Here is a 14,683-nt window from a genome sequence, read left to right as displayed (position 1 = left end):
TTTGCTTGGTATATTACATCTTGCTTTGTATATTACATCTTGCTTGGTATATTACTGTTAGTACATCTTGCTTGGTATATTACTACTAGTATAACATCTTGCTTGGTATAATACTTTTAGTATTACAATTTGCTTGGTGTTACATTTGTGGTCCTTTGGTGCATAGATCTGTGTATCATGGACACTGATGTATATTGTCGGCACATGGATGCATATTGAGTGGATGATGCTGTGTACCCCACACTTCTTAGATTGTTAGCTTGTTAGGTCAGGACCATCTTCATTTGGCATGTATATATATATATATATATATATATATAAATATTTATATATATAATATATACTGTATAATATATATATATATACACACACACACACACACACACGAAAGACTGTGCTGTCCAAACGTATATTTACACATCCAAAGTTCCTTGTTGGCTCTTTATAAATGTACATGATATATCCATATGCTGTGTTCTTTAGTTTAAGTACCGCAGTATACCTAGTGTGACTGTAATTGGGAGGTATAATTAGATTGCGGTAACATGTTAATGAGTGTAACTGTAAAGTCTGATAGAGATTTGGAGATAATTCCAGACCAGAGCGGTCATGTGGCCTGTAGTATCTCCATGTGGGGCCGTAGTGGGTGTGGCCAGTTCGAGCGTGGCGCCCCACAGCAGAGAAGCATGACTGTGTAACCCTTTCAGACCTGCTTCACGTGAAACCGTTTTATGGTTCCTATACTGCTAATAACATTTAGGGGCAGAGTTTACGTTGTGTCAACAAGTATCCAACATAACAGACTGCACATGAGGTCAGAGTCTCAGGCCTATGGGAAAACGATATTTATATAGATAAACATATTCCGTGTGTTCTAAAGTAATGGCCAATGTAACCGTATTATGGTTATAAAGATGACAGTTAGGCATAACAGCATATGAACCATGCCCAGCCCCGTACTTATTTTGCCAGCATTGTGGCCGTCCTGGGAAATATTTACATAATAACAGTGATTTGGAAAGGGAGTGTAGTCTCTAGTGTAGGGGTGGGCAATTAGCTGCCCCCCCCCCCAGCTGTTGTAGAACTATAAATTCCGGCATGCCCTGACCTGTTGCAATGCATGCTGGGATTTGTAGTTCGAACAACAGCTGAAGTGCTGCTTATTGCCCACCCCTGCTCCAGTGGCTTGGACCTCCCAATTTTAGGAGTCTCCCCTGCTGTCCCCTACATGCAGGATTTTTGTAACAACTTAAGGGACTGTCGGGAGGTCTGTCCCGCCAACTCCTGCGTGCCTCCGCCTGGTGCACATGGCAGTGCTAAATGGTCTGAGTGTAGGCCTAATGCTTAATGGGATGTGACACACCCGCAGCACGGAGTGACCATGACCCATCTTGGTGGCGTACAATCGGCACAGACTCACACAAATAAAATGTTGTGGCACTGTGGTGGTGTTTGTACAGCAGCAGTGGCACTCTATATTGTAGATTTTACCTCGTGCCCCCGCAGGACTGCGCAGGAAAATGCATGACTTATATACGGGAGATGCTCGCACCGCACATTGCCCAGAACATGTCAACTTACATCGAAAGTAAGTGAATTAATAGAAAATCCGTTATCAACGCTGTTTATGAATAAAATGCCACTGGGACAGCTGAGGGCTGCTCCACTTTCTGTCTGGCAGCAGTAAGATTTAATACATCGCCAACTAGTCTTTAGTCACTGTGCTTTGCCAGATCACACATGCGCAGTAACTGGAAACTATTGGGCTTCCAGTCCCAAAATTAGTAAAAAAAATAAATAAATCTTATTATATAAGTTTTTCTATAAATTTGATGCTATTGTGTGTGATTTGCGGTTTCAACTTTATTTTTTAACAAATGCAACTGAAAGCCTTAATGTGGGTACCAAACCCACTTTCAGCAAGGCATTGCCTAATTCGCCCCCCACTCCACTCACCGGATGGAGCAAAGTTTGTGCAGCCATCTTGATGCTCCCAAACCAAGGACCTCATTCAGAGGCGGTCGTTAGTTGCAAGCGGTCGTACTGAATCAGGGCGGCCGCTTGCATCCTGACCGACCGCCTCCTTGTTGATCGCTAAGCTGTGGGTTAACACCCACAGCTCTGGCGACCGACATGGGTGATGGTCGTGATGGTCAAGACCATCGCGACCATCGGGGCTTACGACCAGACCCTAAGGTTGGGTCTTGGCACTCATAAGCCCCAGGGAGCTTCCTGCACTCCCCACTGACATCAGCAATGATGTCAGTGGGGCCGCCCCCAAACGACTTTTCGGAGGGAACGCCTCCGTTTGGGCAGGCATGCCCCCTGCCCGCCTCCCAAACGGGGCGAGCTGTCGCCCCGTCTGCTGCGAGACCCCTAGCGACGGAGCGTCCGTCGCTAGCCGGGTCTCGCACATGCGCACGACGGAGCCAGCTTCGTCGTGCGCATGCCCAGTGGGGCAACATTGAGTCGGTTGCGAGCACTCAGCGCTTGCGACCGACTCTGAATGATCCCCCAACTCTCTTACCCAAATAAATGCATAAATTAGTGCCAAAATAAAATAGGAGCACTGGGTAAGAAAACGTCACTGTGCATTGCAAATATATATTATTTATTAACAGCTATTTATTTCATATAGAGCACACATGTTACGCAGATGGGGTTTGTAACTCCAGATACATATCAAGTACCCATAGCGTGGCTACGCTGCACTTACAATGTGCTGAATGTTACTCTGATATTTTTTTTAAACAGCGACTGCATTTATGCCATGCAATATATTTTATATTAGTCCAAATTGAGAGGGCCGGTCCAGTAATCCTAGCTGTACAAATAAAATATCTAATAAAGTGTGTATTTTTTATATATTTATCCAGCGATAACCACTGCTGTTCTTTGTTTACAGGTCAGAAGCTCAAAGTCTCCAAAAATGAGCAATCACACAACCCAAGGTATCACCCTGAAGTGTCTCCCAGGTGGGTACAGAAAGAAGAGACTACGAGACTGAGGCAGGGTTTGCGTAATTGCTCTGCGCAAGCCTAGAAAGCGTATGAGCCTATGAGGGGTATTCAATATTAAACGTTAACCTCGCCAGTGAGGTTTTCGCCGCACATCGGAGGTTCTTTACGTCGAAAAAGTTTCGCGCGCGCTCCCGATATCCCCGTATTCAATATGAAATTGTCGAAAACGGCACCCGGCGAAACTGAAATCAGCAAAAACTTTGCTGATTTTCGGAAAAAAGACACTAACACCCCCAAAAAGATGCTGATATGGGGGATCACTCTGGATACCCCCGATTAGCCCTTCTGAAGGTTTTTTGGGGTCTTTAAATGGGCTCATTAGCTGCTTTTTTGGGGATTTGGGAAGGTGGTGAAGAATAGTATTTAGAAGTTTTTTTTAGCTGAAAATAACTAGTCCCAGCAAATTTGGGGTACTTGAAAATGGGGGTCAGCATATTTAAAAGTTGCTTAAGTTTTAAAAAACGTAAAAAATCCACCTGCCGCAAACACCTGCAATGAAAAAAACACATGGGGCATACTTGTGGACCCCCCTAGATTCTAGTTCGCTAGTTTTTACCGTTGTACCCCCATTTTTTTTTTTCGCCCCCAAAATGAAAGTGCTTTTTTGGGGGTGTTCTAAGGTCTTTTAAAAAAATTTTTTGACAGTTTACCTTTGGGGGAGTGTCTGAAGGTTGCAGGGTGGTTTCCGAAATGTTGCACCCCAAAACCCCAATTCTGCATTTTTTTCACCACCCATTCCTTGGTGATACTTTTTCGCAGGGTCGAATGCAATATACTTTTCGCACCGGCGAAAAGTTTTCAAATTGAATACGGTGTAAAAGTAAAAGCGGCAAAAATGACGTCACCCGAGCGAAAACCTCGCAGAAATGAGTTTTCACTCCATATTGAATACCCCTGTATGTGTGTGATATGGCGCTTACACCCCCCCTGCCCCTTGAGAAGGGGAGATGGGAGCATAGGCTGAGTACACTAAGGGAATGTAATTATGAATACATGCAGACCGGCAGTCAGGTGCATATGCCTGTGAAAGCCGTATTATTTGCGGCTGGTCAGCGAAAGGTGTAAATGCACTAGGGAACTGCTCAGGAATGGCTGACTGGGAAAGCACCTCTGACGTGGATAATGGTTTATTTGCTTCCCAGTCATAAATTAAACTTTTTTCTTTTAAAAATAAATAAATAAATAACACCCATTTTACCACAGTGAGAGTGAGGCTGGTTACTATAGCAACGCTGACTAGGCCTCAGCATCGCAGACTTCCTGCTCTCGCTCTCTCAGACGTCTGCCTCCTCATTCACAACAATTCCCTCTTGTTATGTCTTCAAATTACAAACATGTGCAGGCACTAAACTATTTATTCTCTATATCTCGCTACCCTAATTTGCATTTTATGGTCGGGCCAGCGGTTTTATGACTGGAGCCCTAGGCCAGCTTCTCTTTGTAGCTATGTTCCTGGCTAGGACGTCTGCATGTCCTAAGGGAAATGCATTGTTCTATGAATGTGAAAATATTCCCTATTTATAAGCATAGCATGTTTTCATTTCATGTCGAGTTTTCCATTTTTGGATTTCTAATTTATTTGCGTATACATGCCATCCTGCAAACAGGGCTGGCTCTTGAGAGATACCACCTGTGCCACCAAATCGATACTTGTGTGGACATCTGCACTTAATGCCCATATCACTGAAATAAATTGAGTGACGGGTTTGTCACTATGGGGCAGGCTCAACTAGACGTTCCCACTTGGTTTTGCAGAGCTGCTTCAAGATGGCCTTCCCAGCGCATTTTCAGGTGCCCGTCTCCGCAAACCAGAGCTGCGCCTAATGCCAGGTACACATTACCCGATTCGCCAATGCGACTCCCCAAGGATACGATATATTGGGCAGTCGGTACACACTGCACAGCCGGTGTCCGGCCACCCGATACATCGCTCACCTGCGCCATTCGCCCACCTGGCGTCAGCAGCTGGGTCGCTCCATCTGCCACGGGCATGCACGGCTGACGGAATGGCCCTGATGTCGCCCCGCATAGTGCACACACACTAGATGATCCGAGAATCGTGTAGTGTGTACATTAAATTAGTTTTATCATTTGTTTTCTTCAAAAATATACTTGTTAGCCTTACTTTTGTCTGTCTGGAGCAATTTTTTGCATATTGGGAAAACTGCACCTTTGTCGAAGTTCAATTGGAAGGCGAAAAACACATTTCTTTTTACCAAGGATCGTCGGCATACCTCCACCAAAACCCACCTCCATACACCTCCAATAATACCTCTCCACAAAATGATTCTTGTGTTTGCACTATACTACCTATATTAGTCATGGCAGCATGCCTGCTCCGCAAGTTCCACCCTCCCGCTGCCCATCTCCTCCCATCCATCCTCTCCGTCTGTCCAGTTGTGCAAACGTCTACTACACAAATGCTGCTATCTAGTTCTGCAATGTTCTGCTCTTTGCTGGCAGTCAATGTGCTCAGTGCCAGATTCAGTCACATGGTCAATAGTTATCAAGCTGGTATTCATATCGGCACCACAATGTTGACCATCCTTAGAATGTCGACATGTGCACAATGTAGACAACTGAAATGACGCCATGTGAAGTGTCGACATTCAGAGAATGCTGACGGGTTAGGCTCTCCCAGGAGGGTTAGGTTGCGGGAGGAATTAAACGCTGGGCCACCAGGAACTTTGGGTTGCCTTTCTATCATTTTGTCATCCGTGTAAGCATGATAAATTGCACGGTCACTGTCGATATGCTAAGCATGTCGACATGCTGCATACCGTCATTTCACCGTGTCGACCAGATACATGTCGACATGCCAACTGTCGACCTAACATACCACACCCACTCAGTGCTGCCAAAGAAGACAATTCACTGCGCTTCGCCCATTTTGTGTTTCACTGGGTATCCAGTCAGGATGCTGGCGGACAGGTTGCCCTGACGCCAACGCCCGTCATAATGGCGACGTCAGCATCCTGAAGGGATCAAGATACCGACGTCAGCATCCCGAAGGTAAGTATGCGGGTTATGGTTAGCGTTAGGCCTGGGATGGGAGCAGTTACATTTAGGGACCTGCCAGAGTGGGTTAGGCACCTGCTGGGGTGGGGTTAGGCTGCGGTTAGGCACCAGCGGAGGGGAGGTTAGGCACCACCGGAGGGGAAGTTAGGTTCCACCCAGGGAGGGTTAGATTTAAAGTGCGGGAAGGGGGGAGTTAGGTTTCGGCACCACCGGGGGAGGGTTAGGCTACTTTCCAGCCCCTGTCGGGACTTGCAACATTGGGATGCCACTGTCAGTCTTCTGACCGCCGACATCCCGTCTGCCGGTAAATCATACCGATTCCGTCCAGTGTGCGGGATCATTATTTTGTGGGGCAAAACACATGCTCACCTACTCTCCCACAATGTCCAGGAGATTCCATAATGTCGGAGAGTTCTCGCACTCCCAGAAGAAGAGTAAAGCACCCTCCTGCATCCTGCCAAATTCCCTAGTAAAGTGGGTCGGAGGTGGGCTTGATGGCGCAATTCGCTACGATATGCGTCACTACATTTGCTCCCACCTCTGCGGAATGCAGTAAATATTGGCACAGCGCAGAAAGGGTGGGACTATAATGACACCGATCACATGACCAGGCCCATGCCCTCGCCCCTTGGACCTCCTTTACAGGATCACCCATAGGTGAGGTAAAACATCTGCAAGTGTGGTATTTCTTATCAATATTCTGCAGCCTTCATGTGAGAAATGAAGTGTTTTCAGGTAAACAAGCAGCGTATTCCATGCAACCATAGGTTAAAGGTGACCTCAATGCTATTTATAGTAAAAAAAAAAAAATCTTTGTTAAGCCACTTTCTTACATTTTTTTAATTATTTAAATGAATTTTCTTTGACAGATAAATTGTCATCACGCAAGTTGTTGTGCAAAGGTTAAGACGGAAAAACCTTGATCTAATATGATATATTGTGACATGACGGCTTTAAACATGAAATATACAAATGCTGACTGCAGACCAGAACAGGAAACTATGGGCCTGATTCAGACCCGGTCGCAAGCGCTGTGCGCTCGCAACCGGGTCGATGGTGGGCCAGTGCGCATGCGCACGACGGAGCCGTCTCCATCGTGCACATGCACGAGACCCGGATAGTGACGAGTGACAGCTCGCCCCCTTTGGTGGGCGGGCCGGGGGAGTGGCTGCCCAAACGCCCATGTGACCGCCTACCGTTTGGGGGCGGCCCCACTGACATCACGAGTGATGTAAGTGGGAGAGATTTCGGCTCTGTTAGAGCCGAAATCTCTCTGGGGCTTACGGCCACGAGACCCTACCACAAGGGTCTCGTCGCAAGCCCGATAGTCTTCACCATCGCGACCATCATCATGGCCGCTCACAATAGCTGTGTGTGGTCACCCACAGCTATGCGAGCGGCCAGTAGGCCGTTCTAAAAAAAAAAAAGAAGACCGGCCCTGATTCAGAGCGAGCGGTCTGTCAGAGCGTCCGGCTCTGAATCAGGACCTATGTGTATTGCTTATCTTGTATTTTATAGTGGACATTATCTGCAATCAACCTTACAAACAGAAACATTACTTATTTTTGTCTATGGATAAAGCTGGGCAGGTGCATGTATATTAATATATTAATTAATGATATGAATGTATATATTAATCATCAGTCATGATAGAAAGTTTGTGAGGCGGCGGCGGCCATTTTGTGAGTACCCTGGCTGCGTATCATGTCCCTATTGAAAAAATTTACATTAAAAAGTTTCAGTCGTAGATATATGATTTTAATTTACATTTTCACCAGGGGAACAGGTGCATGAAGCATCCCTGAGGGTTAGGAAACGCGTACATTTTAAAGATGGACATCATGACGTTTTTGGCTCACTATTCTGTACCAGCTACAGGATTGTTTTCAGACCAGATTGCTTCCAGTCATCTCAGGTAATTATTATTTTTTTTTATTTATTCATACCTGGACCCATATATAGAAATCTAATGAAAACGAACTATTGTAAACGACCAAATTGCTGTGGCAACATTATGATAATTTGGTCGCTTAACATGGTAGCACGCTATACCGATATTCACGCATACAGCCGATGTTTGTACATAGAGAGTCGCCGTACAGGCTTGGACGCACGGTATGAGAAATGTTCCTGGATGGTGACAGGGGGGTGACTACAAAGACACAAGGAGATTTTGGGTCCAATTCGAGAGTCACGGGCGTGTCGTTGAAGGGGTTGCTTACAAAGAACGGCTCACAAAGGAGGCCATAAGCCAAAAGATCTACACCTGCCATAGAGCTGGCGCTAGTTTCGATGGTGCAACCGATAGTAGCGGCTAAATACGCACCAGACGGTAAAGCAGCATCTATAGACGCTATGAGTGGGCGTCTCAATCCTCGCACATTCGGGCGCAGGGATGTACACCACGGAATGTAGCGCCATTAGCATAAAGACACCGACACAACTGCGGAAAAAGATTCCTTTGCGTCCAATTCTGGATTGGGACCATGATCTGGTTACTGTGCTCTACTGGATGTGGCCAGATGTCTATAATACGAGGCACATGAGTTTGGTGTGTGTCTACGAGGCACATGAGTTTGGTGTGTGTCTATGTACCAAACCTCTGAGGAATCACTATACTATTAGGGGCTGTGCATTGTGATCTAGACAATGATATATGAGTAATGTAGAGGCTGCAGGATGAAAAGCTGCAGGGGTAACAGCTGCAGACTGACCAATTTGGGTCATTTTATTTCCATGAAATGTATGTTATACACAATTGTGCAAATCGCTGCATTTTAAATACAGTGTGAGCGCACTTCCCATGAATACATAATACCGTCTGTCGGAGCTGAAATTGTCATCGTTCAATGTATCTAGAAAGCAGCGTGTGCACACTTTCCGCACGTGTAACGTGAAGACCAGAGTGCCTTTCTGCGTTTGTTTTGATGACAGTGGCTCCAAGGGATCTTAAAGCGTTAATGCTATGTGTTTGTTCTGTGTCAGGATCCCTCCAGCGAGGTGTTATATGACGGTGACAATGACATTGCCCTGCCCTGCGCTGACAGGATCTTGGCAGGTAAGTGCTGCAAATCTTACTCTTGCCAAAGGGAGCCAAATGCAGAAAATTGTCACACGCAGCTGGCTTCACATGCGTGGGGAAATCACAGGCGGTTTACTTGCTTTACTTAAAGGCCCATTAGCTATTTGTCAGTAAATTTACTGACAGTAAGGATGGGCTCAATTATCTTCCTGCCAGTAAGAGCCTTATTCAGGGTGGGCCTGCAATAGTGCTGTGACATTTAGTAATCACGTTCTGTCATTCTCCTAGTACACAATTAGAGAGTGACATCAGACCTTTGGTCAGGGATTTCCCCATAGACAGCTTCCCCATAGAGTTTTACTAGATTTTTAATGCTGTGTGTTTTTGATGTACACAAAAATGGGATGTTCACAAGCACTGATGTGACACTGGGGGAGATGTACTAAGGCTTGAAAAAATTATAAAATGGACAGTAATTAAGTACCAACCAATCAGCTCCTGTCACTTTACAGACTGTGGCCCGTATTCAGTGAGTTTCGCCTGCCGTACTTTTCGCCTGTATCGCGTATTTTAGCCGCGGAAGCTTATCGCGCGTACCCGAGATTCGCCCAATTTAATTCAAAAAGACGCGAAAACACAACCCAGCGAATGTTTTTATGTTTGTACCCCCACTTTGCACTTTTTCGCCCTCATTTTCTAAGTGCTTTTTCTGGGGTGTTCCTTATTTTTTTTAGGGGTTTTTTGACGCGGTTATGCTTTGGGGGGCTGTCCCAAGGGTGCTGAGTGGTTTCTCCACCTTTGCACCCCAAAATAGGAATTTTGCACTTTTTTTCCACACCTATTCATATTCGCCTATTACATTGCATTGCGTTTTCGCGTAAGCGAAAAGTGTTTGCAACTGAATACGGAGATAAGTTTCCGCCTGGCGAAAAGTCGCAATCGGTGAAATTTTTTGCGGATTCTGACTTTTCACGGCTAATTGAATACAGGCCTGTGTTTGAAAAATGACAGTTAGGAGCCGATTAGTTGGTACTTTATCACGGCTTAGTACATCTCCCCCTCTATCCCAAGACTGGAATCTACAAGGACTTGTTGCATTGTCCTTCCTCGCCCCAGATTTCACCATTATATATAACCAGTCTCCTTAGAGCCATGGGATTCACAAATACAGTTTTCTCTGATAACATTTTCCTAAGCCGGTCTCATAGAAACATAAAAACATAGAATATGACGGCATCATTTCCTTCTCTAAATCAACTTCCCAAATCATCCCAACTGCAGAAGTACCCACGGTGGTCTCCCTGTACTCTCTCTACTGCCCTGGTCTCCCTGTACTCTCTCTACTGCCCTGGTCTCCCTGTACTCTCTCTACTGCCCTGGTTTATGGCATTAATTTAATACGAGGTGAGCTGCTGTAAATATTTCATGTGAAAGACGAACAAGCACACAATGACAGATGGTGTAACCATATATTTCGCCAACCTGGGTCAATGACATCGTCATTAGGACCGTGATCTACGCCTTGGTCAGAATATAACATCTATTGTCCAGGTCAGTGATGACTGATCAGCTAGTCATAGCCCGATGACCCCCTATTAATAACTCAGCCTGGCATGGGTGCTGTGATAGACAGCATTGCAAGGTGTCGGTCTGTATCAATAAGACACATGGACATTGTTGGGTTACACCATATGGCAGAGCCACTGGAACTCTGTCTAGCTCTATACATGAGGAATAATGGCCTCTATTTGCTTACTGTCGCCCCCTGTTGCTTTTATTATGTTATATTTTTAGTGGACAGCCAAAGCAAAGTGAAAGCTGTCACTGCCGCCTTCAGCCTGAAGTTTATCCCGGAGGAATTGCTGATCTATACTAGAGGATTCCGGCTGATGCACTTCCTCTTCGGTGACCATGGCTTGAAGACTGAGGCCTACAGTGTAAGCCAACATGACATTTACTACTAATATTACATTCATATTATTAATACTTGAAAAAATACCTTTGCTGGAGGCAAAGGTAGGGTGAAAGACAAATAACGTCTATGTTGGGGCACTCTTATATATGATGTAAAAAGCCGTATTGTAATAATATGAAAAGGGTATAAAACTTAACCTTTAATCAAGAACCTTAAAGAAAAAGACAGAGACACTAGAAATACACTGGATATACAGATAGATAATCAATTAACTAGTCATCCTGTTCAAGGAAAAATGAAACAAACAGATCTATCGTAACGATATATCCAGAGAGGTTAATAACATTTGACGTACACACTTAACACATATACACATATACACATATAAGTCATCTAATCAAAAAGATGACAATCAGACTCATGGTACCCAAAGGCATAACAACAGATTTTAGTCACAAGAGAACATCTATTGTGACACATGTAATGACTCTGATATACAACAAATATCAAAATATATCATATGGCGTCACAAAAAGACATCTATTGTGACACATGTAATGACTCTGTTACACAATAATTAACAAGATATATCATAAGGCGAAAATATTGCTGATGCTACCCTCAATAGATAAATTGTATTCATCAATTGGAATGATACCACACAACAAAGTAGTATGTAAAGTGCTGATTATAGGGATCATCTGGATATCTGTGATCCCATTGATATATATTAATAACCTAAACCAGAAGAAGAAGAAAGTAAGACCTGGGATGGAATTACGCCCATACACTTCTGCTGTCACCTGTCTATATCAGACAGGGGATGAGAGAGTGTGTCTGATGCGTCATTCCCAGGTGAAGAGTAAGGCAACGCTTCTGCTTTCTGGGACATCTATATGTAAATCTCCTCTGATACAAAATGCATTGCAGAGGGAGTAATAGGGAAATAACCCAGATGAGAGAGCTTGTTAGAGGGATACAAAAGATATGGAGATGTGTACTATGGTAAATCCAGTTGGTGCTGTAAACATAATAGATACACATATATACAGACAGAATAAAAATCAGCCGTCTAGTACCTAGTGCGAGTGAGAAAAAAAAAAAAAAAAGGGAAGGAAGTAAGTCCTGTGATCACAAAAGAGCAGGGCCCCCTCCAATGTCCCCAGTCAAATCAAACGGAGGACTGGCAGAGGGGTAGCCGCCAGGGTCACAGGAGAAAATGAAGGAACGCTGCTGACAGCAGAGATGTCAGCTGTGTCACTCCCCTGTTACCATCAGGCATAGCAGGGGGGGGTCACCCGCTGGTGTCCTCTGTGCAGTAGCGCAATAGAGAGATAGAAAGGTACCTGTAATCTGGAAGGTAGTAAGCAGCACAATGTGTGGAGGGCAGCATGCAGGTTACAAACGGACGCGCGTTTCGCCGGAGGGCTTGGTCACCTGATCCTATTATTAATACTGTCTGTTTTTTTTATGTTCTACCTTTGGGTCACTGCTATGGGAGACTATGGGGGGAATTCAATTAGACTCGTTAATTTAATGCAGGGATGGGGAACCTCAGGCCCGGGGGCCGTATAAGGCTCGCGGAATCATTTGGTCTGGCCCTCAGAGCATTTTTCTGCTAGCCTCATCTGGCTAGCAGGGTGCCTAGAATGGCACCCTGCAGCCAGAATCTATGCTTTGCAGCAGGGCCACCTGGAGCATCCTTAGGATACTTCAGGCTGTTACACTACTGCCCTTACAGCTCCTGAGGATGCTCCGGGCATGCTGTAATCACCAGAGCAAAAAAATAGCTCCGCTGCATTCAACCATCAACATTACGTTAACCTCTGAATTAGACCCAATGTGCCTCATGTATTGTCTTCCTTCTCCTGCTAGATGACGAAATCCATGGTAAGGAACCAGCAGGTGATCACCTCAATGGTCCAGCAGGAGGCCATGTCACGAAGTCTAGGTGAGAATGAGAAATAGAGCAAGATGGGATATAGTCTATATTTCTACATCATCTATTGATCAGATTTACTAAAACAGGAATGCTGTTATTCTATGCTTTTATATTAAAAACACCCATGTACAAGACTTGATGTTTTTCATTATATTCTCGTGTACTAGGGGGCACTGATCTGCTGCTGTCTATGTATGGAAATTAATTTTATAACAGAATAGAAACCAATGTATCACATAATAATTATTTCATCAAGTGTATGTCCATATATTGTCCTGTATCTTCAGTAAGCTCACTTTGAAATAAGGTCTCAGGCTGCAATTTTACCAAAGGAGTCAAACATTCTTGATGGAAAGCCCCCTCAGATATTACATACTAGATGAAAGAAGGACCACTACTGCCACCATAGTGATGTAGCTTAGAGGACTACTCCCAAGAGTTCCATTGTAAAACAATTACCCTTACTCAACTTTCATACACTGTTCCCTGAACTGTGTGGTTGCCTAAAGGGGAACACCAAAAATTCCACGAGATCTAAATAAAAAAATAAACACATATGTTCCACACTATGCTGAGTCCTGCTTGTTACGCCATCGATCTAATGGTCCCACACCCTAAAGCATGGGAAGAGTGAAATGCGTTGTGAGTCCAACGGATGTGACGCATGGAGTTGGGAAAGTTGTAAAAAAAATGTTTTTAAACTATATCCAAAATGGGTTTTTCAGTTTTGGGTGACGTCCTGTAAGCGGACTTATCACTATCTGGTTAATACGTTTTTACATAGTGCCTAGAGATGGGAATGCATATTTTTTTTTATTTAAACACATCTTATATGTAAATCTATTGACTAGACAGGAGACTCTGACTGCATATTGCTCTATGCTCATACAAGGGTTGCCGCTGCCCTGGTGAGCTCTTGTGACACAGGGAATCCGAGTGAAGGATGCTCAGGAGTGAGAATAGTGCAATATGTGGGATAACTATCACAACATACCACTAAATTTGTAAAGAGGACCTGTCAATTTTCCCAGCCCTAGATAACCTTGAGGGTTTGAAAGCAGAAGAATCACTGAAATCTCTTATGAATAATTTAGAAGTTTGTCATTTGGAGGAATTCAGTGCAGATGAGACGTGATTGGACAAGAGCCGGACAATTCGGTGCTCCCATGTACTGAGCTACCTCCTTCTAAGCGTTTAAATATTGTGGGACTCTTGTGGACGGCGGGAATAGGCATGACTAGGAGACAGGGAATGCCGTGGTTAGGTTTCTCACAGCTCTGAGTTTTCCCTGCATTCCGAGGTGAAATTCTTTGTGGACAAAGAACAGAATTGGATTATGGGAGAACGCAGCTTTCTAGCAGAAGCAGCTAATTAAAATCATTCTCCATTACAGTTTTGTGTATTTGATGGCCCTCCAGCATGTTTTGTCTCTACAATGGGTGAAATAATGAAAGTGAAGTCATGAAAGACCATATGTACAGACAGACGTTCCAGACAAGTTCAATGGGGGGAGGGCTACTGCATTTGGCAGAAAATCACCAAAAAACTAACTAAATGCGTCTTTTTCAAATATGGATAAAACGAAAACAGCACAGGCCAAGTATAACTCTATCCAAAAGTAAAACACATCTCTACTTTGCTCCATTCACCAATCAGCCGTGTTTCTGTGAGAATACTCTGCCAATCTGTGATAGCTTTGCTTATAATGTCATGTAGAGTGTCCTAAAGAGGACACAGCAGTGACAAATATATTTGGCTTTGACGTC

At 44.4% G+C, this 14,683-nt stretch overlaps 1 protein-coding gene across 1 annotated transcript in view; it reads left to right on the top strand.

Annotated features, from left to right (window-relative positions):
• MTMR11 (myotubularin related protein 11) overlaps window positions 1–14,683 on the top strand; it is a 52,417-nt gene that overhangs the window by 12,696 nt on the left and 25,038 nt on the right. The window contains exons 2-6 of the mRNA XM_088474187.1: window positions 2,906–2,975; window positions 7,817–7,953; window positions 9,024–9,096; window positions 10,855–10,997; window positions 12,851–12,926. Of these exons, the coding sequence (XP_088330313.1) occupies window positions 2,906–2,975; window positions 7,817–7,953; window positions 9,024–9,096; window positions 10,855–10,997; window positions 12,851–12,926 (499 nt within the window). The remainder of the gene's footprint in view (window positions 1–2,905; window positions 2,976–7,816; window positions 7,954–9,023; window positions 9,097–10,854; window positions 10,998–12,850; window positions 12,927–14,683) is intronic.

The sequence above is a fragment of the Taudactylus pleione genome, unplaced genomic scaffold (assembly GCF_031769625.1).
Source record: "Taudactylus pleione unplaced genomic scaffold, aTauple2 ptg000148l, whole genome shotgun sequence".
Lineage (NCBI taxonomy): Eukaryota > Metazoa > Chordata > Amphibia > Anura > Myobatrachidae > Taudactylus > Taudactylus pleione.
Note: the sequence above shows the minus strand (reverse complement) of the source record. Positions and strands in the feature narration are given on the sequence as shown.